Source organism: Leptonychotes weddellii, chromosome 5, assembly GCF_054177405.1.
Source record: "Leptonychotes weddellii isolate Sample4059 chromosome 5, ASM5417740v2, whole genome shotgun sequence".
NCBI classification, from domain to species: domain Eukaryota; kingdom Metazoa; phylum Chordata; class Mammalia; order Carnivora; family Phocidae; genus Leptonychotes; species Leptonychotes weddellii.
In genome coordinates, this window is record NC_138373.1 from 266,376 (window position 1) to 290,242 (window position 23,867).

At 62.4% G+C, this 23,867-nt stretch overlaps 2 protein-coding genes across 9 annotated transcripts in view; one reads left to right on the top strand and one right to left on the bottom strand.

The window, feature by feature from the left end:
- SUN1 (Sad1 and UNC84 domain containing 1) overlaps positions 1 to 23,867 on the top strand; it is a 300,496-nt gene that overhangs the window by 91,253 nt on the left and 185,376 nt on the right. The gene's annotated exons all lie outside the window — the stretch shown is intronic.
- Positions 1,947 to 23,439, bottom strand: PDGFA (platelet derived growth factor subunit A). Of its 3 annotated transcripts, none has more exons than XM_081819191.1 (8): positions 23,247 to 23,394; positions 21,713 to 21,842; positions 20,140 to 20,236; positions 15,420 to 15,524; positions 13,184 to 13,371; positions 5,893 to 6,019; positions 5,329 to 5,397; positions 1,947 to 3,556 (listed from the first exon to the last, which is right to left on the bottom strand). In XM_081819191.1, the coding sequence occupies exons 2-7, from the start codon at positions 21,773 to 21,775 to the stop codon at positions 5,342 to 5,344; spliced, it is 636 nt and encodes a 211-aa protein (XP_081675317.1). In that variant the 5' UTR covers positions 21,776 to 21,842; positions 23,247 to 23,394; the 3' UTR covers positions 1,947 to 3,556; positions 5,329 to 5,341. The 3 variants fall into 3 exon arrangements, with proteins under 3 accessions (XP_081675317.1, XP_081675318.1, XP_081675316.1); XM_081819192.1 differs by lacking the exon at positions 23,247 to 23,394 and adding an exon at positions 22,238 to 22,359; XM_081819190.1 differs by lacking the exon at positions 21,713 to 21,842 and having other exon boundaries at positions 23,247 to 23,439.

Consider the following 23,867-nt stretch of genomic DNA (forward strand, 5'->3'; position numbering starts at 1 on the left):
TTGCACCCTGGAGCTTCAGCTCGGCTGGGAGCACCTGGCATGAAAGGTGGGCCAGCCTGTGCTGTGTGTGACGGCGCCAGTGACAGGGAGGAGATAGAACTTGGCGCTGCCGGGGGCGCGGGCGAAATGGTGGAAGGGGGTTACAGAACAAGGAGGTCCGGGGATGAGGAGCACAGCATAGGGAGCTCAGTCAGTGATGCTGGAGTAATAGAACGGTCCAATCCCTGTGTGGTGCACGTGGAACCCGCAGAACCCCGTGTCAGCCATGCCTCACTACCAGAACCCCAGCTCAGCTCTGCAGACAGCCACGCACGCAAGACGTGCCCAGGGAGTATCTGCTCTGCTGACCGGTCGGAGCCCAAGGGAAGGGGGAGGCTTCTTCCTCCCCCGACCTGGAGCATGCTGCCCTCCCTGGGGGCCCAGGTGACAGCTGTTGCTGACCCGGTTCCACAGTGGCAGCTCTGGAGGCAGACCGCGTGCTGTCACGGGGCACTCACCGCACCAGCCAAGGCCCCAGCACTACGCAGTGTCTCCAGCCCGGTGAGACTAAAGCCAGGGAGGCAGGGCGGCCCCCGGCCCCTGGCAGAACGCTACCTGCTGCCCCCTCCCCTGGTGAGCACAATGTGCCCCCTCCTCTGCTTCTCTGCTCAGGATCCCCCCGAGGGTCAAGGGCATGCCAAGGGCACAGTGCCCTGTCCTTCGTTCCCATCCCCAGAAGGTGGGAGGTGCCCACGACAGGCCTCTCCCCAGAGGTGGCTGAGCCCGGCCCAGGCTGGAGCGCAGCACATGGGACACACCAGGGACAGCCACTCCCCAGCCAGGCACACCACTTCACAGACCAGGACACCAAGTCTGGGTGTGGAGCGGGAGCTGCTCTGAGCAAGGTGGAGAGGCACCTAGTCCACCGGCACCTGCCGGGACCCCCTGACACAGGACAAGGATGGGTGTGACCAGGCAACTGCGGGTCTCCAGGCAGGTGCACCCCTGAAAGAGCCACCACCCCAGGGCTTTGTTCCTCTGCAACACTGGGCCAGACACACAAAAAGGAGGGTATGCCGAGGGCGGGTGTGACATGCTTCTGCCCAGGGAGGCCGAAGACCCTGAGGTCTGTGCTGGGGTCCCTGTGTGCATAATACAGAACCCTTGCCGTATGCCGAGCTGCCGTCCCCACCGTGCAGATGCACACACGGAGGTGCAGAAGCCCGTGGCCCAAGGGCACAGGGCTTTCAGGAGTGCAAGGGACCAGCCCCCAGCCGACAGTGACTTCTCGGGCACACCCAGGTGCAGCCCAGGGTGACAGGCCGGGAGAGGTCCAGGCAGGAGCAGAAATGCCAGGAATGCAGGGCAAAGCCGCAACAGAGCCTGTGTGCCGCATAGGCCTGCAATCCAGAAACAATCCAGCCAGAGTGTAGGCTCCGCCGGGCGGCAGCCCCTTCCTGGCTGGGCGTGGGTGCCACCCTGCCCGCCCCGGCTCCACCCAGCAGCACAGGACCTGGCCGGGGCGACAGGCACACGCAAGTTCCCGCCGCGGCCGCGGCTGCCAGCCCCCGCACCCGCCCCGGGGCTCTGGGCCCTCTTCCGGCACCGCCCCCTCCCCAGAAGCGCACGAAGTCTTCTCTGCTCCAGCGCCCTAACGGACAAACAGGTCCTCCGTCAGCCAGCTGGGGCAAAGAAAAAAAACAGGGAGGTCCTCTCAGCATCTCAGGGAAACATAATACATAAATCACACGTTGTCCACCTACCATCAGACACGTCTCCAGGGCCCAGTGTCGTGAGCAGCGCGGCCGCGAGACGCCCGGCACGGGGCGGGGGGACTGGGAGGAGCCTCCACGGGCACCACCGACGGCGGAGCGCGCGCCAGGGGACGTGGCCCACTGCGCCCGCGAGCCCCTAACCCCCACCTCCCGTCCCGTGAACTGCGGACCAAAAACCACACCGTGAAGATGTGCTGCTGAAGGAATGCCTTTATAAAAACTCTCCCATGAACACGCGAACACCAGAGACGCTCGCTTTCGCTCCAGAGACCCCACAGGCACCAAGGGGATCGTGACAGTCACACGGCCTCTCTGCTCGGAGCAGGGAGAGCGGGCCACGGGCGACACAGGGCGGCCGGCCTTCACTGGCTCGGCCCGCGGACGCCGAAGTCAACTCACTTCCGGATGAAGCCCATCGTCTGCTTGGCTGCTCGGCTGGGCGCGTGGCCGCCGTCTCCAAGAGGCCACACACCCGGGCAGGATGGCACTGTTGGCCCATCAAGTTCCGGAATCCCAAGGGCAGGCCTCGCTGCGCAGGCTCTCGTGGTGGGGCGGCCCGGGGCACCTCCGAGCGACGGGCCCCGTGACAGGAGACAGGGTCTAGACTCAGTTACGCAACTAGAAAAATGTGACCACAAAGCACTTTTCACGTGTATGGGTTTTGTTGGTGGGTTTTTCTTTTTCCTTTTGGTTCAAAGAAAAAACATAGCAGGCTCTCAGGTATACAAAACTGGTAATATTAGATAAAAATACAAACTTCACCTTTACAAAACAAAAACAAAAACACAACACACACACATTTCTGTTGAATACATGTAAAGCGTAACATCTTACCAAAAATAAAGAATTTAGATTCTGTCCAAACACTGGCACAGGGCCACCTCGCTGCGGCGAGGACTGGGAGCGGCAGGCCTGGGACGGACTCGATTGGTTCACGCATAGTTCTCTCGAAATGGCTTAAATTAAAAAGTAAGATAAAATGGGGCAGGGGAGAAACACGTAAAGCCAGAAACATTTAGGAAGTGATGCATAGGTGGATATACCATGTTTATTTTAATACATCTCATTTGTTTGCATCCTGCGAGGGGAAATACGGTCCCACTGTCCTGACTTACAGCAGCCTGGTGTTATCGGTGTAAATGTCATCCAAGAGATAATTAAAAAAAAAAAAAAAAAAAAGCTAGCCAAAGAGTAAAAAGGAAAGCTTAATAATCACTTTATGGTGTAAAAAAAAAAAAAATCCACTTAAGGCTCTCGGGAAGGTTTCTGTATAGACTTAAACACTACGGCAAGGAGATGTGTTTCTAAGTCCCGTGGTGGTTCTGAGATACCCCTGCTCCCACGTGCCCTCAGGGCCCTCGGCCCCCGCCCGGAGTCCTCCAGAAAGCAGGCTGTGTCCCTGGCAGAAGCACCTGTAACCCTGGACAGAAATCCGGTCCGCCGAGGCACATCGCTTCCATCCCACGGGGGTGTCCCTCCGTTCCAACAACTGTTTAGATATTTTTGTGAGTCCGTTTTGTTTGTCATGTTTTGTGGTTCTCTTTGCTCTCTCTCCCTCTCTCTTTTTGACAAGGAAGCTTCTTATTGTTTCACCGAGTGCTACAATACTTGCTTTGATGTCACATTAAACAAATGTATACTGTCTCTTTGTTCTCCAGAGTGTGCACGGAGACGGTTTTTCACGGAGGAGAACAAAGACCGCACGCTGTCAATGAGCACCGTACATAGTAGGTTCAGGAATGTAACACGCCATGTACATCCGTGTCCCGGAAAAGGGCTGCTGGCTTATCCTCACCTCACATCTGCAAGGAGAGGGGAGAGAAACAGACACTGACGAGGGACCGAGCATGCACGCTACAGTGTGGACGGGGACCACCGGGAGACACTTCACCCAGTCAGGGGGACACACTCACACACCGGGACAAACCTCAGGATTTGAGGGGTTTGTGGCATTTTTCAAGTCAAATATGCCTCAGTACCCTTTCTGTAACCTCCTGACCAGAACTGGGACTAGGCTCTTGGGATCTCACAGAACATTCCTTAGAACAAGCCCCATTCTCCCATTGTACAGATGAGGGAAACTGAGGCCCAGAATGGTTATTTTTTTGTCTTTTTCCTCATGTTCCTCCTCCCCCTCACTGCCAGCAGAGGGCTTGATGTGATTTCTGGAGCTCTGGCAGCCATCCTGGGCCATGAGACAACCCTGAGGATGGATACCACCAGGCAGACGGGCAAGCAGATCTACACTGAGCTCTGAGCTAAGAGCAGCTCTTCCCCATCCACATTACCTGTTCACTGCTTGTCCCAACACCGGTACTACCCACAAGCTAGCAGGGAGGCCACTTGCCTCTCACTTGACATCTCTGTCATCGGCTGGCCCATGGAGGCCAGAGCCCAATCGATGGTGTACAGACTGGATGCACAAGCCGGCACAAAACCACCCCCAGAGCCACACCCTTGGGGAAAGCAAAAATCACAGGCAAGAAATTGTTTTGAGGCTGCTTCAGGAACCCACCCTAGTGGATCCTTTCCTCCCCAGATGATTCTTATGAATGGACCAGACCCGCTGGCCTCCACACTGCTGACCTGGCAGCTTTCTGCAGTCACTGAACCAGCACCTGGGCTCTGAGACACCATCTCCAAGAATTTTTCCTACAACCACCCATTTGGGATGCCATGGGTTCACACGTGGCCAGAGGCAAGTACTAGGCTCTCCAGAGCAGACAGGTCAACAACAAGGAGCAGGAAGGCTAGAAACTGCCTCCATGATGGCTGTGGTTGCCCAAATCCCATTTTCCTCTGGGAAGCAGTATGTCTCTCTACAAGGCTACGCTGCCCAGGTCCTCTTGCAGCTGAAGGACGGCCAGTGTATCAGAGCAGAAGTCACTGGGTGGGACTTCTCTAAGAGGGTTCTTTTGCCCCTCTCCCAACATTACTCTTCCAACCTGGAGTGTAGATGTGATTTCTGGAGCTTCAGCAGCCATGCCAAGCCATGAAGCAACTCTGAGGATAGACGGCCCCAGTCCTGCATGGGAGAGGGTCCCTGATGATACCTGGAGGATGCGATACCTGCACCTGAACGTCTACCGCATCTCAGCCCTTGTTGGTTTTGGTGTGTTACCAGAAGCCACTTTCCAACACAGTAGCCAACAGCCCTACACGTCTATAAAACATTTTCAGATAGGATCCACGCAGTCTTCAATACCCTTACCTATCATCCCTGTAAGCCTCAGTCTTTCATCTGTCAAATGGGATGGGTAACCTGCCCAAGGTGATCCCAGCTAATAAACATCAGAGCTACCCCACTGCTGTTCAGGAACCCAAATCACTCCAGTCCTGTGACGCCGGGGCCTCCCCAATCAACGCAAGAGACCCAAGCCAGAGCGGGGACTCTGGAGCAGCAGGGGACGCGAGCGAGCAGACCCACAGCCCAGCCAGACACCGGAAGCTTGCAGGCCGATCAGGGCCGATCAATCAGAGCCGCGAGCTCGCCGCCACGGGAGGGATTCGCCGTGTGATCAGCCGGTGCACCTCCCACCCACAGGACCGAGGCACATCCGCACACAGCTCCTACCTGGTTGGCTGCGTTAGGTGGGTTTTAACCTTTTTCTTTTCCGTTTTTTACCTGACTCCCTACGCCTTCCTGTTAACAGAAGGGCAGGAGGGTGAGCGGGCCTAAGGGTTAGGGCTGCGGACCTGAGGCAATACATAGCTGAAGTGTTTGTCTTTCTGGAAGAAAACTCAATTAGCTTTGGCACAGAGACACTTCCTGGTGCCCTTGAGCCGGCCCAACGCAGCGGGTCACAGCGCCACGCTGCCTCGGGGCGAAGTCTGACGGGACAAGGGGGAAGCCGAGAGGCCCCCAGGAGCCACCTACTCGGGGTCGGGCCTCCCTCGGCCTCATGGCTCCCGGGCACCCGATGCCCCGACCAGGGTGGGGACGTCCAGTGTCCCCCAGCAGGCCGCCTGGGCTCGCGGTCCGGGCTGGCGGCAGCACTGGACCCTAGCGCCCGCCGAGCCCCGCCTCGGCGTGGAAGCCAGGCCCCGAGGACTCCCTGTGCAGTGAGCTGAGGGCGAGGGCGAGGGCGAGGGCGGGGGCGAGGGCGAGGAGCAGGACAGCGGCCGAGGCGGGGCTTACCCGTCTCCTCCTCCCGGTGGTCCGGGTTCAGACCGCTGGCTGTGCATGTGCATTCCAGATGCTCCTCCAGCCGCACCTGCACTTCTTTTAACTTTGGCTTCTTCCTGATGTACTCCACCTTGGCCACCTGCCCGAGACAACAGCCCCGCCGTGAACACCCCGGCCACGCCTCGCACGCGTCAGCGGGAACAGGTACGTGCTCGGCCCCACCCAGGCCAGGAGGGCAATGCCGGCAGGCCGACTTCTGACCTCCAACCTCTAACCTGCTCCCTGCAGAAAGGCAGGAGAGCCAGATGGGAAAGTAACCTTCGGCATTTGTGGTTTGGCCCACGTTAACTGGAACCCGAAGGCTCGTTCGCGTGAGCAGGGAGGAGGCCTGCACGAGGCGCTCGAGGTAAGAGCTCTGAGCAGGGCAGGGGACAGGAGGTGTTCGCTCCCAGGTCTTAGGGGCATCTGAGGCAACAAAACCTCCAAACGCATGCTTGATTAGTAAAAGGACAAAAACCCACGGCCACGGAAAGGGGCTGCTGCACATGGCCTGTGGTCTGTGGCCCCGGCCTCAGCCTCCCTCCCGCCTGTCCTGCTGAGGGCCCAGGAGGAAGGAGAGCAGGCCCAAGGGCCCACAAGAAGGCTGTCAGGGTCTGGACGTGGATTCTGGTCTGTGGACCGCAGATGAGGACCCCACAAGCGCCAAGCCTCACCCCCGGCTCCACAGACATGGAGCCACCTCACGGCCTCAGTCCCAGGCTGGAGGCCTTCCCAGGGCCCCCCAGCTACAGCTGACCTTAGCCCAGGGAACCATAGCCTTCTCAGAAACACGGGCAAGGACCCCGGGGCGTCATCCCAGGAGGCCGGGGGTGGGAAGGGTCTAGAACTGAGCCAGTGGTTCCTCCAACTGGGCCTCCTCCTTTGTCGGCCCAAATTACCTGGGCACAGAACCACAGCATGGCGGACCTGCCTCTGCACTCTCCCGGGATCTGTCGGGAGGAAATGGCCGGTCTAGCCCGTGGGCACAAGCCCAGGCAGCCTAGAAATCAAGTTCCTAAGGACCCCAGCTCGGGCCTGGGGAAACCAGCTCATCGTGTCGTGGGAACGCCGCTCCACGCTCCACACATACACACGTGTGCACACGCAGTGCACGCACGTGTCCTGTCCTGCAAACTACACACACACACACACACAGCAGGGCACGCACACGCCCTGTCGTGGGAACACAGCTCCTCGCACACACACATTATACCCACACCTGGCGTCCGAGGACACTGCATACACACAGTGAGCGTGGCCAGGGTGGCCTCATTTCATCCCAGCTCACGAAGAAAATACAGAACAGTAGGAGCATTCCTCCCAGACCCTCTCTGCAGCCCAGTGGGCTCCCCCCAGCAAGTGCCCAGGCCTGAGCTCAGTCCCCAGCAGGGGTGGGACCACCATCTTCCCAGGGCGAAGAAAATACAGAACGGTAGGAGCATTCCTCCCAGACCCTCTCTGCAGCCCAGTGGGCTCCCCCCAGCAAGTGCCCAGGCCTGAGCTCAGTCCCCAGCAGGGGCGGGACCACCGTCTTCCCACTTGCCCTGGACCCCGCAGATCTGGGCACACGGCAGATGCTCCCATCTGCGCCAACACTGGGGTGCGGACCTGGAAACAGCCCCCAGGGATATCCATTCCACCCCATTTGCCTGGAGAAACTGAGGCAGAAAGGGAGCAGGGTCCACACAGGTCACACCCCAAGCGTGTGGAGGCATCAGGGAGTTGGCAGGGGTGAGGGGATCCCTCGTGGAGAGCAGAAGCCCCCAGCCTGGGGACAGTGGGGAGGGGAGGCGGTGAGGGGGGAGTTCCTGTGCAGAGGCCTGGAGTCCAGAAGCCAGAGGACCCCAGACAAGTGGGACCGGCCACCCCACAGGTGAGCTGGCCCCACGGCTTGCCCAGACCCGTCCGTAGCCACTGGGCTACATTAACAGTTAACCCGCGGTGCAAAAGGGTGCTGGGTGCCCGGCGGCCACGGGAAGTGGGATGCAGCCTCAGGTGTGAATGTGGACGGCCAGGTGTGAGCTCAGAGGTGGGGTGGGAGCCAGGCCAAGTTTGGGGCCAGGCCTGGGAGGTTTCCTAAGGAGAGAAGAGGTAGAGGAAAGGACCTCAGGCATGAGCAGCCCCAGCCACGGGGCAGGGTCTGCTCCACAAGGCACCTACCGCTCCAGGAGGCCAGGACCACAGAGAGTGAGAGAGAAAAAGAGAGAGATCGATCCTTGGGACATGGGGGCAGAGAGCCTCCACTTTCCCCTCTATAAAATGGGAACAAAGATCGTGGCCCCCAGGGTTTCACATGTATGGAAGCACTTGGAACTTTGCCACTGGGCTACCTTCCGGAGCAAGCAACCCCTGGTATCGGCATGTCGAGCTTACCAAAACCAGCCCCCAGGCCCAGAGTGAACCTCCCCTCGAGGGCACTGGGTGGGGTGCACCTCAGCGGGCCTCCCAAGAGGGCAAGAGGACCCTGGCCTGAGCCTGGCCATCGTGCCAGCCCTCCGGGCATCAGGAGCTCCAGGCCCACCTCAGCCCCCTCTCCCGGCCCAGCCCCAGGGTCTAAGCAGGTAAGTCAGAGGCCACGGCCCCCCCGTTCTAAGCACTCATGCGCCCCCACGCATGGCTTCCCTCCACCACTGGACTCTGCTGGGGGACACAGGGAGGCTGGGGGCAGGCAGCAAGGCACAGGTGGGCTGGCCCCTCTGCTCAGCAAGCACCTCACCCGGTTCCTCTAGGGGAGCAGGTACTAGGACCCCAGGCTCTGGGTGCAGGGGGCCAGGCTTGTTTTCCACTGAAGACAGACCAGCCATGGTGGGGAAGGCAGACACTCCAGAAACCCCCCCCGCCACGGTCCCCTTGGCAAAGCACTCAGCACACCGGCCACTCCAGTCTGGGAACCCACTTTCTCCTCAGACGGGCTGTTTTTATCAAAGAAAAACAAACAGCGATTTATGATTGCACCTGCTTCTGGGTATGTGAGGATTCCAAGCTGTTCCGCCACCTCTGTCTGGCCAGGAAATAGCTGCATTTTTCCCCCAAGAACACACTGAATATTAACTTCTCAAAGCAGCCTCCACACTAGCTGAGTCCCCAGAACAAGATGTTTACATCTTTGGGACCCTCATTCCCGTCACCTCAGCCCCCAGATCCATCCTGGAGCCCAAGCAGGGTCCCCACACCCCTCCCTCCCTCCTCCCTTTGTTTGTGTCCTGGGCGTCTGAGCTGCACCCTATAAAGAGTACATTCACCTTCCCACCGTGAGTCTGCCTGGCAGGAACCACCCCACCTGCACGCTCCCAGGGCAAAGCCACCCGAGCGTGCGATCCAGTGATGCCGTTACCCCTTTTTTTTTTTTTAAAGATTTTATTTATTTATCTGAGACAGAGAGAATGAGAGAGACAGAGAGCACATGAGAGGGGGGAGGGTCAGAGGGAGAAGCAGACTCCCCGCCGAGCAGGGAGCCCGATGCGGGACTTGATCCAGGGACTCCAGGATCGTGACCTGAGCCGAAGGCAGTCGCTTAACCGACTGAGCCACCCAGGCGCCCAGCCGTTACCCCTTCTAAACAAGGGACACCGAGCACAGAAGCCCTGAGGTCCTGCTAGTCACGGTGTCCGGGGCTGGGCCGGGTAGAGCAACGCCCTGCTGGGGACCTCACCCCTCCCCAGGTTTGGCCTGACCACTGCAGAGTCAAGGGCAGGGCACCGTCCACGACAAACACCAGCATTTACTGAACCCCATGTGCTGGTCCCTGCAACGCTCACAGCTACCCTGTGAGGGTACAATTATGGTTCGTTTTACGGACGGGTGAACTGAGGCAGCTCAGATGGGAGACCTACACTGCCAGAGCCACTGATTCTCCCCAAGTCCCCTGAGCTGGATCTCATACTCCATCAGGGCGCAGAGGCCCGTCCTGGGCACCCCAGCAGACACACCCAGACCCACCTTCCAGAAGCCCGAGTCCAGTGAGACAAGTCACCGCCAGCCACCACGGTGTGGCCGAGGACCTGGGTCTCTCCCTAGAGGCCTGGGGGCCTGACCAAGTTAAGGGACTTGGCTGTAAACCCACAGGCTGCCCTGAAGGAAAGGGGAGCCCCCAACTTTCGACGCCACACAGCGAGAGGCAGGGGGTTCGCCGCACAGCCCCACCCAGTGCGACCCGACCAGAGTCACGGGCTCCGCTGTCTACACCACCCCTTCTCCTAGCCCTCGAGCCTTGGGTCTAGGGGACAGGGTCAGATGCCTACAGGGTATGGGGTCACCACTCACGGGAGAGAGGAAGAGCGCACTCATCTGGGACACCAGTCAGGGAGCATGCTTGGCCCCCTAAATGCAGACCCCAAATGCTGAGCACAGCGAGCTGATACAGGGACGTCACCCCAGCCCGGACCACGTGTCCACCCCTCCCCGAGATCTAATGGCAGCTATCCCCTGCGACCCCCAGGGGGCCACCCTGAAGGCAGGTCCCAGAAGGCACATGAGGGCCCAGCCCCAGAGAGTGAAGGACCCACACCTGAGACCATCAGTTAGAGGCACAAGACGCCTCAGGCCACCCTCCCTGGCGGTCACGGAACAGAGCTGGCCATCCACCCCAGCAAGTCCTGACAGTCACGGCCTGGGGCCTTCAACTGAGCACACCAGACAATCCACCATCTGGGCCTCATGGGGTGGCCGCTCCCAGCCTTACCTTACCTTCTCCAGTAAGCAACCTTTAACTGTGATCAAAAGGCCATAAACCAGAAAACCACGCACATGTCAGCCCAGGGCAAGACCTCCCACCTGCCCAGCCACACGGGGCCCCTGCTGGCCCCCAGCACCCCTCACAGAGGCTCGGCCCAGGACTCAGCCCCGATGGAGCGGGGACAGCCTCCTGGGCAGGCGTGGGGGCCAGGCCGGCCTCCACAATGGACCTCCTGTTCCCACTGACCTTTTGTCCCTTCTCGGCCAAAACCCCCAGTGTCTGGGCCGGATGTTTTCCTGCCAATGCTCTGATGGGTGGGCAGGGAGAAGGGGCTGCCTTCCCTGAGGGAAAAGGAGGAAGGGGTCTGAGAAGAGCAGGGCGCCAGACATGGAACCAGGCCACTGGGCTCCAGCTGCAGGACTCAGCCCCTCTGTCCCCTCGGGTGGACCACGACCCCATCTGAGCAGACGAAGGCCTGTGGGGGGAGCCCTGGCCCAGCGCCACCATCTGCTGAGCCCTTTGGGCCTGTGCCCAAGGCAGATATGGGCCCCTCCCACCCACTCAGGGTGGGCCAGGAAGAGGGGATCACGGCCCATCCCAGGACCAGACACGGGGAACCCCGCTTCATTCCGGCGCTGCTCTATCTTGGAGAGTCCAACTGGACACCCAAAGGACAGGCCCTATGCCCAGCATCCACGTGCGGGACTGTCTCACCTAGAACACTACCACCCCCACACCCAGGAAGAAAAGATCTGGATTCTCGGGGCTCATGAAACCCCCTCACAACATACCGTAAGTGAGGACACGGAGACCCGAGGGAAGCAGGCCAGGGTCCCACAGCAGGCTGCACGGGAAAAGTCTCAGTGCGGGAATGCACAGCCCCGTCCCCTTGGGCCTCTGTTTCCCCCTTTAACAAAGGGTGCAGAGCTGGGCTCCGTGCCCAGCCGGGGGCCCTGGCAGCATGGAGTCGGGAAGCCAAGACAAGAGCCAGTGCCCCAGAGAAGTGCACCAGGGCGCTGGGAGCCTGGGCGTCAGGGGAGTGTCCGCCGTGGAGAGCACAGAGCAGCAAGCCATGGAATTTGCTTACTCAGTGCCCCAAGTGCTCGAAGACCAAGTCCCCAGAGGTCAAGGGGAGCCCCAGTTACAGGCCTAACATGTCTTCTCACGTGACAAGCAAGTGTCCCAGCCAGCTACATGACCCATAAGTAAGTCTCCCCTGCACTTCACTCTGGGGCCAGGGGCAGACATCCAGGGGCCCCGAAGAAGGGCACACGGGATCTGAAAGAATCTCCAGTCGAGGAATGGCTTCTGACACACCCCCAGAATCTTCATTCCAGGAAAAATGGACGCACTTGCTGCTGGAGGCTCAGCTGAGTGGGCAGTCCATCTCCACTCAATAGGTGTCCCGCTGCCCAAATCCACAGCCCAGGGTTACGTGGGACCATAACCCGCCCAGAGCCAGCTTCCAGGGAAGGCAGCCCCCTGCCCTAGACCGGGAACACCCAGGACGCTCCAGCCTAACCACACTTCAGGGAAGCCAAGACACTCTGGATGCCTCCCCTCCCACTCTATCCTTTTGGAAGCAGGAAGACGGCACCCAGACAGGGGCTGAGCGCGCAGAAGCAGAACAGCTCCACTCCAAACAGGGGCCCGGCTATCCTGGGACCCACTTGGGACCTGCACAGCCCTAGACACCAAGCCACTGTGTTTCAGACCCATTTCACAGATGGGACAAGTGAAGCCAGAGGAGAGCAGACCCATGCCCTAGGAACTCCTCCAGCCACTGGGCCAAAACACCAACATTTGGCCAAGACCCCAGTGTGGCAGCCCAGAATGACCCGAAGAAGCAGATTTCCCAAAGACCAAGGCGGGAAGAACAAGGAGCCCCCACACGTATAATCTGAACGTGACCTTCCTATGCCCCCAGCACTGCCCTGGAAGTCACCAGGGCCAGCGCCCTGCCCTGGAGAGGGCTTTGGGGCAAGCGCCTAGCTGTGTGCCAGCTCCCAGGGACTGCAGGAGCGCGGCAAAGACAGCCAACCCGGCACCGATCCTGAGGGTCTCCAAGCAGAGCATGGCTTCCCAGGACGAAGGGAGGGGCTGGCTTTGCAGCCCCACCCCCAGGACCAAGGCACCCCCAGGATGGCCCTCCGCAGGAGTCCCTGGACACACAGCCCACAGCAGAGCAGGGTGCCCTCCCTGAATTACAGACAAGGGACAGAGGCCCGACGGGGCAGGCCCTGAACCCACACCAGCTCTCCTGCCCTGTTTCCCGTGTGCTTCTGGGGAGAGACTCTGAGAGGACCCCCGACCCCTCTCGCCACGCACCACGGCCCCGCTCAAGTGCCTGCAAGAACTCTCTGGGGCTTGGGGGAGACAGCGGGCAGCACGAACACAACCCATGAGGTCCTGCGTTGTCGCTTCATGGGGGAGGCTGCGTGCAGGGGCGGGGGGGGACCAGAAGCCCCCCCAGCAGCCGGCCAGCCCCACGTCCTGGCTCTACCACCAGCCTGCTCTGCACCCGGGCCTCGTGCACCGGCCATATCAGCCTTCAGCCTCGGGGCGCCCCAGGCGGGGCCCAGGGCTCACCTTGACGCTGCGGTGATGGACGCGGGAAGGCTGACACTTGACGCTGCTGGTGTTGCAACAGCCTGCACAGCGCTTCACCTCCACGCACGGGGGCCAGATCAGGAAGTTGGCAGACGTGGGGTCGACCTGGCTCCGAGGTATCTCATAAATGACCGTCCTGGTCTTGCAGACCGCGGGGATGGCTTCCTCTGCAGACCAAGAGCCAAGGTGAACGCACGGGCCGTCCCGCCAGCACCCAGGCCCACCCTGTGACCTGAAGCCCTGAAGGGGGTGTGTCCCCCCGCGGCTGCCGCTTCGTCCTTGTGGCACATCGCACCACCCCAGGACCTAGCAGAGATGGAGAGACACCGCGGCCCCCGACACGGTGCATTCGGCCTGGCCCAAGGAGAAGCGGTAGTGAGGGCCGGCGGGGGAGGCCCCAAGGCAAGAGGGCATCAGGCCCCACAGCCAGTGGACACATCAGGGCCCAGCGCCACCAGCTGCCACAGGCCCCAGGCCAGGCCCAGGAAGGGAGGACACCCGAGACGGGCAGCGGATGCAGGATGCAGGATGCAGGACGCAGGACTCAGGCCTGCCTCCCCAGCCCACCGGCCGCAGACCTGCTCACTAAAGGCCACCAAGAGAGCACCCCACCAGCTGGGAGGCTGCCCTCCCAGGAGGGACTGGCTCTACCTTCCACTCTGTGCTCCTCAGCACAGGCCGATCTGTCCGACCCGAAGCCCCAAAATGCACTGGATGCCAGGGCACCACTGCCCGATGAGAAACCCACCTGGGGACCCCAGCACATGTGCCTTCCTCCCCACATGCTGCCTTACTAATCCACGCCGGCCCCTAGGCCCACTGGGCCTTGAGTAACACGGGGCCAGGCAGGCAGGCCTCCAGAGCCCAGAACTGGAGAGAGCCACTCCTGGCCGCAGAGAGGCTGGCATGACCCCCGTGGCCAGCACCAGGCAGGGCCCCGTCCTCTGCAGACAAGCAGAAGAGCCTGAAATGCAATCGAAGGACAAGAGGGGCCTTGCCCCAGCGCCAGGGATGGGTGCCAGCCTCTCTCTTGCCCGTCCCCCCACAGGGGCCAGAAGACCTCCTGAGAGCCCTGGGAGACTGGGGGTACTTGCATCCTCCCCGGTGGCCTGGGAGCACCTGGGAGGGGGCGCACGGGGTCTCCCAGAGCAGGCCTGCCAACAAGGAAGGCCGGATGCTGGAGATCTGGCCACTCCAGTGCGGGAAAGGGCTCTGCTCGCGGCAAGCAGCCCAGGGCCCACCGGCTGTGAGGGGCCTGGGGACCCTGGCCAGGCGGGGCCGAGGGTGGAGCCAGAGAGACAGTCCAGGGCTCCCCATCTGGAACAGGACAGGCCTGCTGAAGCGCCCTCACCTCTGACACCGGTCTGGAGGACAGAAAATCTACAGTCCTACAATAAACGTCATCTGGGTGGGCCCACCTGCCTTCAGGAGGACTCCTCACCCACACACCGCGCTGAGACAAGAAGCTACGAAATCTACCTTCTGGGGGGCAACTAAAGCTCAGAGGGGGGCAGTCACTGCCCAAGGGCACACAGCAGGGAAGAGCAGTGTGGGGGGCGCACACCCAGGCAGTTAGGAAAAGCAGGAGGAACCCCCAGAGTGACACGGGACTCGGGGGGTCATACCCCCAAGCCCCGCCTCCCAGGGCAGGAAAGTGCAGGCCAAGATCTCTCTGAGCTGAGCCAGAGCCCCGGAAACCCCTCGCAGCCCCAAGGGGCCAGACAGACATGGGGATGCTCTGCTAGGGGACAGGATGCAAACACCCCACAAACCCACGCCCGGCGAGTGGGGTGGGGGCCACGGGCAGGGGCGTCTGCTGGCGGCCCATTCTGTGGCTGCCAGCCAGGCCACCGCACTACAGACTGGAAAGGAAACACGACCACGTTTGCAGCGAGGCCTCCTCCAGAACAGGCCCCAACAAGACCGGGCACTTAAGGAATTTATGATGGCTCTCCTCTCCTGGAAACTCTTGGCCCAGGCCAGCCTGCAGCAAGCAGCAGACGGGCCGGGGCAGGGAGGCGCCCCCGGCAGAGGAGGGAGGCCTCCGGAGAGATGGCGGGCGGCCGGGGCTGAAGCCGCTGGGGCCCCTGGGCCTTTGTTTTACGGAGGAGCGAAGGGATGACTCCCCTGAAGGCCCCATGGGCGAGAGCCCCCCAGCTCCCCCAGAGTCCCCAGCCCCAGCGCCCCCTCCCCACCCGGCAGACCCAGGGCTCACCAATGCTTCTTTTCCTCCGGATGGGCACGGGCGGCTCCTCAGGTGCATGCTTGGTGGCATGGCTCCCGTGGGCTCTCAGACTCGCTTCCAAAGCATCCTCAGCCCCTACAGATAGAAAGAGGAAATGATGACCAGCCAGCCCACATCTGTGGGGCACCCCGGGGCCTGTCCAGCAGTGCTTCCTACCTGCCTCCCCCAGACAGATGGGGTCCCCAGGGAGAACCGTCACTCCCACGTGTGCAGAGGATGAAAGACTCCCAACTGCCAAAAATCGCCCGCCGACCTCTGGGAAGCCTACACGGAGGTCCCCCAAATGTGGCACCCTCTGCAGCAGGGGTGCAGACCTGTGCAGTCGGTGCGGAAGGGGCAGGTGATCCCCCCGGTGAGGGCTGGACTTCCTCCTCCGTAATACCCAGAACCACCAGGCCGGCTGCCCCCAGGCAGGCCCACCTCCTGGGAAGGGCCTCGGGGACAGGGCCCCTCCAATGGCACCGAAGGAGAAGCGCACGCGCTGCCACGACTTCCCTGCTGAGCACGTGTGTCCTTCTCTCCCTCTTCTTACTAAACCAGCTCTGGGCCGACAGCTGGACTCCGCTTGCTCCTGAAGTTAGTCCACTCGGAGGCCACAGGAAATGCAAGTGGGGAAAGTAAAGGGACAGGAACCCTGGTGCCCAGCAGAGGGGGCGGGCTGGCAGAAGCAAAGCGTGCTGCCCTCAGACACAGACCCACGGTCCCAGGGCTAAAATCAGAACTGGACCCTAATCCCCCAGGCCTGCAATGGCACCTGGTACACACACTACCACCCTCCCCCCCCCCAGTGCCCCTGGGCAGCCTAGGTGAGTCCCAGGTCTCTCAGATTCCTAGAAGGGACAGGTGGGTGGGAGGGACGCACAGTCCTGCCACCTGCCACTGAGCCCGGCCCGCCCCAGTGACACTGCCCGCACCTGGATGAGGGAGGTCACCCCTGGCCTGCCCGCCTGCCTTGGCCCCCAGACCCAGCTGGGGGGGTCTCTTTCTACTTCCCCCTCCACCCCTGGCTCCCCAGTGGATGAGCAGGGGCACCGGGTCCTGAGAAGCACGCCCCCACAGCCAGGGGCTCCAGCAGCTGTGCAGACCTCCCCCGTGTCCTGCTGTCCCTTCCCTGAGAAACTCAAGCAGAGTCCTGGGCAGCAGCCCGGGCCACCGGGGCCACAGCGACTGTCCACAAACCAACAAATCCAAAACCGCTGCTCACTTAAAATGAAAACCAACAACCAGGCAAAAGGTACAAACCACAAGAGATGCGCCCTTTCCGAAAACTAGAGTCTGGGAAGAACCCAGCTTCTCACTTAAAATGACTCAATGTTCCACTGCCACTAATTTTTTTGAGACCCAAAATAAGATCAGAACACAACTATTCATGCAATAAGAATTTCCCATCAACCAACTGTTACAAGAAGCATTTTTTCACGAAAAAGTGACATTTATGAGTCACGTCCTAGTGGTAGCCATCTTGCCATCCTCAAACCAAAGACCTGCTGGCCCATCCTCGGCCTCCAGGAGAAAACGCCTCATCGGCCACCATCTTCCCAGCCTCCCGAAAGCCAGGTGTGAACCGCTCCGCGGGTGCCTTGATCCTGACACATCTGCAGGACCTGACGTGGATGACGAACAAGGACGTGACTGCAGGAGCTGCCAGGAGCCCCGTCCTGGCCGCTCGCCTGGACAGACAGAGAAGACCACAGCCCGGCCAGCTGATGGCCAGCGCTGAAACCTGAACCGGCGGGTGGACTGCTTTCAAGATGAGAGCCCTTCTCTGCCCCCTGATCAAGATGGGTGGTCGCCGTCCATGCTGATGGGGGGCGGCCTGCAGCCTGACACTGCTTGAGAATTGACCCAGCAGTGACTTAGGAGAGAAGGCCCCGCCTGAATGAGGTCCTCAAGCTGCTCTCAGGACAGCTAATCAAGGGGGCTTCCCTTTTGCCTTGCACGCACAAATGCCCAAGTGACAGCTCAGGATGGGGACAAGTCCTCCGGCCTTCAGTCCTGGTGGAGCATTAATGGCCCAAGCAAGATGGCGACATTCACGCATCTGTTACTCAGTGACCCCACCACACGGGCACCAGGCCAGGCTGCTCGGAGAACAAAGCTCCCCCCTGGCCGCCTCACTGCTGAATGGCTGGTTTCTCATCACAGTCGACACACAGGTCCCAAACTCCAGCCACTGGTCATTCAAAGTCCACACGCTGGTCTCTGCACCCAAAAGCCCCACGTGGAAAGTCAGCTACCCCTGAGCTCCATGCACACCCTGGGGATTCTCAGACTCAGTGCCGTCCTCACTGCCTCGGGCTTCATCTGTAAAATGGGGACGCAGCCGCCCACTGTCCCATCCAGGGTCCCATCCAGAGTCCATCACAAAGCCCCGCCAGGGAGGAGAGGGCCTGTAAGAAAAAGCCTTTTCTGCTTCCCAGGCCTGATTAGCTCTACACCCAAAACACCGACCTGAAGGGGCTGGGTCACCCTTGGAGTTACAAAGAGGGATTTAGGACTACCAAATGGGTTTCTCCACACCCCAGCTCCTTCCTAAGGGATCCCAGGCAAGCCTCCAACTGGACCTCACGGGGGTCCAGGGCCTGGAGAGCAGCTTAGTCCTCAGATAATTGGCCCCTCAGCTGTTTACAACCTTCCACAGTCGCAAGATCTGTTTCAACTCTTCACTTTGGGCAGGAACAGGTGTTGGGGGAAAAAAGAGGGCAACGTGAGCTCTAGGAGCATCCAGTGGCAGCTTCTGTGCTCGGAGACCAGCACTGCCCTGGCTCGCAGCTTGCCCCTGTGAGAGGGTACCAGGCCAGGATGGAGACCCACTTTGGGATCGGTGTCACACAGGGCCTCCTAGGGGGAAAGCTAGTGAGCAAAGAAGATCCTAGAAACCCCCCTCTCTTCTCACTCCAGTTTCCCAGGCAGGAGGAGTTCTACCCCAGAATCCAAGTCAGACCCCAAACCATGTGACAGAAGGTGGAAGGCAGGGGCGGGGGGCAGGAGGAAGACGAGCACCCAGGGCTTTTTATAAGGGGGCAATTTGAAACCAGCCAGGGAACTAGCTGGTGCATCCTGCTTTTTCGGTTTGGACCCTCCCAAAGAGGCTCTGGGCCCAAAAGCCCCCAGGTCAGGAATGCCATCAGCATAACCCACCAAGCTGCAATGCAAAAAGTGTTAATGGGTGGGGGGTGGGTGGGGGCGGGGCTGCAGACACCAGAATAAGAATGGTCCCAACAGAAAGTGAATGGCCCATTTCCCGGTGGCATCCCAAAGCCGTCCCACAGGGAGGCCCAGCCCTGCACCAACCTCGCTCCACCAAGCCAAAAAAAAAAAAAAAAAAAGCCCTGAATCTTCTCAGGGAGGTGGCCTCCCCACTTTCACAGATCCGCCAGGGACCAGCAGAATGTAGGCGAGTGTTTTCCTCAGCTAACCAAAGCCAAACCCTTCTCCCCAGGGTTACACATCAAGGAACCAGACCAAAATCCCCCCTGGCCCAACTCTGATCTCCAAGTGAAATTCTACCCCCTTCCTGATAAGGATCAGCCAAAGGATTTCCTGGGTCACGAAACTACAGAAACCATCGGCCTTGCTAGCAAATGGTCTTGGCATGAAATGAAAATAGTTCAGGCCTCTCCACCACCATAATTAGGTACAAATTTCCAAATGACTAGACCATGTGATTTTACTTAATTCTTCCCCCCACCCCCCCTTTGAGGGTAGTCTGCAGCGAGAACGAAATCTTCACTGAAAATTGTTCCAACCAACCTCTACCACCTTCAGCCTTCTGTCTGACAAGCCCATTTTGGGCCTCTTTTTAACCAGACATTAATAAGATGTATTTCTGTAACTAACCCTCGCATGGGTGTTCCCCCACCAAGTACTAATTTGGAGCAGGATACCGCAAAGATGTGGGCCAGAATCCCTGCCCTCTAGGAAAAGGTTCCCTCCGGTCCACACCGCAGCCACCAAAACCACCAGCTCCCACCCCACCAGGGACAACCTGGGTCCCTGGTGACCTTTCCCCACCAGTCCCCTCCAACTCCGCGACCAACACCAAACAGTTTCAAAACTCTGCGTTTACAAATAAACTATTTTCTAAAGTGCCTAGGCTCCAGGGCCCAGGAGGAGCCCCAAAATAGTCCCCAAACACCAGATGTGTCCAAGATGCGCCTTTTTATTGGCCTGTGAAAAGAGAAAGGCACGGGTCTCCTGCAACCACAAAGGCTGGGCCGCCGCAGGAGCGGGGCACCAGCTCGCGGCGATGACAAAGCGGCCCCGGCCCGGGGGCGGCTCCTCCCGCGCGCCTGCCCGCGGGGCGTGAGGCCAGGGCTCTGCGCCCAGGCCCCGGCCCGCTCCGCCGCTCCTCCCGGCCCCACAGGGCAGGCCCAGGGCCTCCACACCTGGCCCCGGCGCCGGCGCCCTCTACGCCGCTGAACTTTCTGTGACACGCGCGCGGCATTTTCCTTAAATGCAAAAACAATCCCGGGGCGAGCGAGCAGCTCGCAGCCGCCGCCGGGAGAGAAAGTGGGGATTGGAAGAGAAACTCCTGACTCATCCGCCTGGGCTTTTATGGCCCGGGATTGGATTCTGACCTTTCGGTGCGCTCTTGCGCGGCGCCCGGCCCGGCCCGAGCGCGGGAGGCGGCGCAGGGCGCACACCCCGCACACCCGCCCCGCGCGCCGAGGGAAGGGGCGCGATTTACCTACGGAGTCTATCTCCAGGAGTCGCTGGAGGTCCCGGATGCTGTGGATCTGACTGTGCGCCAGCCTCTCAATCACCTCGCGGGGGATCTCGGCTTCCTGCAAGCAGAGCCACACGGTCAGCGCCCGCCGCCGGGCCGGCTAGCGTCCCGCGCCCCGCGCCCCCCGCCCCCGAGAGCGGCCCGGTCCCCCAGCCGAGGTTGCCCGGCCCCGAGTCCCAGGCCCTCGCAGCTCGCGGGCCGCCCGGCCCCTCCCCGGGGCCCTGGAGTCAGACGCTGAAAGGGGGGGGAGGGGGACTGGGTGCGACCCCAAATTCTCGGCCCACATCCAGGTCCGCCTTTGCAGAAAGCAACCCCTCCCACCTTTAAATTTTCAAACAAAAGCCCGGCACCGCGGCCTCTCCGCCCCGGGTGTCAGTTACAGGAGATCTAGGGGCAGCGAGGGGCCCGAGGAGTTTGATTTAATAGTGAAATCGACATGCAGAAAGATCAAGTTGAAATGCGTCACGGATCGGCGACGAAAGTCACGGCAGCCTTAACACTTTAATCTAGCCAGGGGCTTAAATTTCACACCGCGGAATCCCGGGCCGAACCTGCGGGGTCAAGGGTCTCCGTCGCAAAAACACGCGCGCGCGCGCACTCACTCGTTCACACGCGCGCCCCACCCGCTCCGGCCCGGCCGCGGCCCTAGCACCGCCCAAGACGCCCCAAATCCAGCGGGCGGCTGGGAGAGGCTGCCCGGCAACGGGAGGGTTAAATCTCCACCTCTCGCAGCTCCCGATCCCTGCCCAGACCACCCCCACCTCGCGGGCTCCCCCCACTCCCTCCAGATTTTTAAAGGGAATCGGGGGTCGCTGTGTGGGTGTGGGTGTAGGAGGGAGGGGTCTCAAGCACTAAGTTCCCACGACGGGGGCTGCAGAAAAGTCATTCATCACAGCAGAGCTCCCGGGGATTCGGGATTCGACATGGGGGGCGGGGGGGGGGGGACGCCGGCGGTGGGAGGACGCGGGCGACTGGCCCGGCCCCGGCTCGTCTCGCTCAGCCACCTGTAAGCAGGCCCTGGGCGGGCGGGACTGCGCCGGCCCAGCGGCCGGGCCAGGCTCAGAGACAGGGACCGGGGGGCTGCGGCCCCGCACCGCCCACCCTGCCTGCCGGGGGCTTCCGCCGCAGCCGCTCCTGTTTATCCGTTGCTCTTCTCCCCTCCCTGGTTCCGCCAGGTCACACACACCCCTTTCCGCGCTCCCCCCACCCCGATACTGCATTGTCCGCCGCACCCCGGGCTCCCCTCCCCGGAGAGAAGCCCGCGCCCCCCGAAGTTTCTCCCCACTCGTCCACCCCACGCCACTCCGTCCCTCCAAGGCAGAGCGACGCAACACGCTGGAAACTCACCAGACACACTTCGGCATGGCAGAAAATAAAACCCAGTTGGAAAAATCAAAAAAATCGACCACCCTAGCAGAAATCAAAATGCGCTCTGCAGATCCCCAGAGCCCGAGGCGCCCCGGCCCGCGGGTGGTTGCAGGGGGCGTGCGCCGGGGGAGTCGGAGAGGGGACGGGGCGCGGGGGTGGCACCCACCTCGGCCAGGGCATGGGCGAGGTATCCGCAGCCGAGGAGTAGCAGGCAAGCCCAGGTCCTCATCGCGTCCCGAGGCGCTGGCGGCTCGGCGGGGAGGCGAGGCCGCGGGGCGGGCGCTCCAGCCGGGCTCCTGTGGCGGCGAAATTCAGTACCATCCCTCAGGGAGCGCGGCCCGGAGGAGGGTGGCGCGGAGAGCAGGGAGCCGGCGGAGCGCGCCCGGCGCGAGCAGCGAGTGCGGAGAGGCAGGCAGCGCCAGCGAGGAGGAGGAGCAGGGAGTGCGCGCTCGCCGCGCCCGCCGCGCCGGGAGCCTCCTGGGCCGCCGGGTAGGGGGTGGGGACGGAAGGGGCGGAGGGCGGGGGCTGGGCCTCTTCCTTGGTGCGTTCCCGGTGCTGGCCGCCGCCGTGCTCGCTCCCCGGCGCTGGCTTTAGGAGCGACCCGGCCGGTAATTCTGCATATTTGCGGGCGTCAGCCCCGAGAGGGACCCCGGAGCGAGGCTGGAGCCGCCGCCGCCGCACCACCCATCACCTGTCTGGACGCCCGGCCGGGCGCCGGCCGCGGGCTCGCGCTCTCCCTGCGGGCTGCGGGCGACCCTGCGCGCCCACCGCCGGCCCCGCGCTCGCCTCCGGCCTCCTCTTGCAGCCGCCGCCCGGCCGGGCACGGCGCGGCCCAGCACGGCGCGGCCCGGCGGCCTGCGTGCGCCCCTCCGCGGCGTGCCCTCGGCTCTGGCGCCGCGCTCCGCCCTCCGCCGGCCCGAGCCGGGCAGCGCCCGGGGCCGCGCCGCCTGGCAGCCGCCGCCCGTCCGGGGCCTCGCCGCTCCGGCCTGAGGGCGGGCGCAGGGCCGACCCGGAGCCGCCGCCGCCGGGGAGAGGAGGAGGAGGCGCGGACAGGCCCGGCTCGCCGGAGTTGTGCGGGCTCCGCAGGGCGCGCGTGTGTGGAGCCGGCCGGCGGCGAGGAGGGGGTTATAGCGCCGCCGCCGCCGCGCCCCTCCCCCGCCCCCTCCCCCTCGCCTCCCCCGGATTCCGGGCCCCGGACCCGCACCTCGGAAGCGCGCGGGGGCCGCGCGGGCCGGGCAGGGCCCGGCCGCCGCCGCCGCCGCCGCTGCAGTAAGCACACACTGGCGCTCACGCAGGCAGTAAAATCCATCAAAGCCCCGCGCCTGGCTCCGAGCACAGCCACCGGGCTCCGTTCGCCCGGCGGGCTCCCCGCGCGCCCCTCCCTCGAGCTTGCCCACCCTCCAGTGCCAGCTGCAATCCTGCGGCACCGGACGGGGAGGGGAGGAGGCCGCCACAGAAGAGCCGCCGTCGCCGGCTCGCCTCCCTCGGGCCCCAGCGGCGGCCGAGGGCAGCGCCCGGAGCTGCTACGCCAAAAAGGGCAAAAGCGAACCGGCCCCCGCCTCCGGCCCCCCGCCCCGGCGCTCGGGCCTCTTTCCACCGTTAGGATCCAGGGCTCCTGCCTCCCCGTCTCCATAAAAGGAGGGGGAGTGAGTTTCTGGTGAGAGGTGGGGCGGGTTGAGGGGCGCGTCTGGGGCACTCACCTGGCGGCTGCCACGCGCCCCCGCCCAGAATCCGATGCCTGGGGCGTCTGAATGAGGAACCTCCACCCGCATTCCGAGATGGGAGAGCGCCCAGGTCGGAGGAGGGGGTTGCAATGTGTCTGGTCCCCACCCTGGGACCCCGCGTCCCCACTCCCTCGTGGAAGCCTGGGCTGCGGCCTGAGCCGGGAACTCGAGGGGGCGGAAGGGAAGGAAGAGAAAGGAGCCGCTCGCGAGGAACCCCCGGAGTCTGAGCCTCCCACGCCGGGATCCGCTGGGCGCACAGAGCGCCACCTCCGGCCGAGGCGCGGCACAGAGCGCGATGCGGGGGAGCAGCGCGCGAGGCCGAGGCCTCAGCCGGCTGCACCGCTCCCCTGCCACGCAAGGGCAGGTGCACCCGAGCTGGGCAGATTCCGCCCGCCTAGAGCAGGTGGGATCGGACCCCGGCGGGTCCCTCGAGGGGACAGCCGAGCCTGGAACCAGGGCTAGGAGGAAAGACGGGCCTTGCGACCCCAAAGCTAGACGGCGAGGCCCCAGAAGGCCAGGAGACTCCCTGGCCGGTGGGAGGGTGGGCGGCCGGCCGGGAATTCCGCCCGCCCCAGGCCTCCGCCCCCTTCGGCCCCA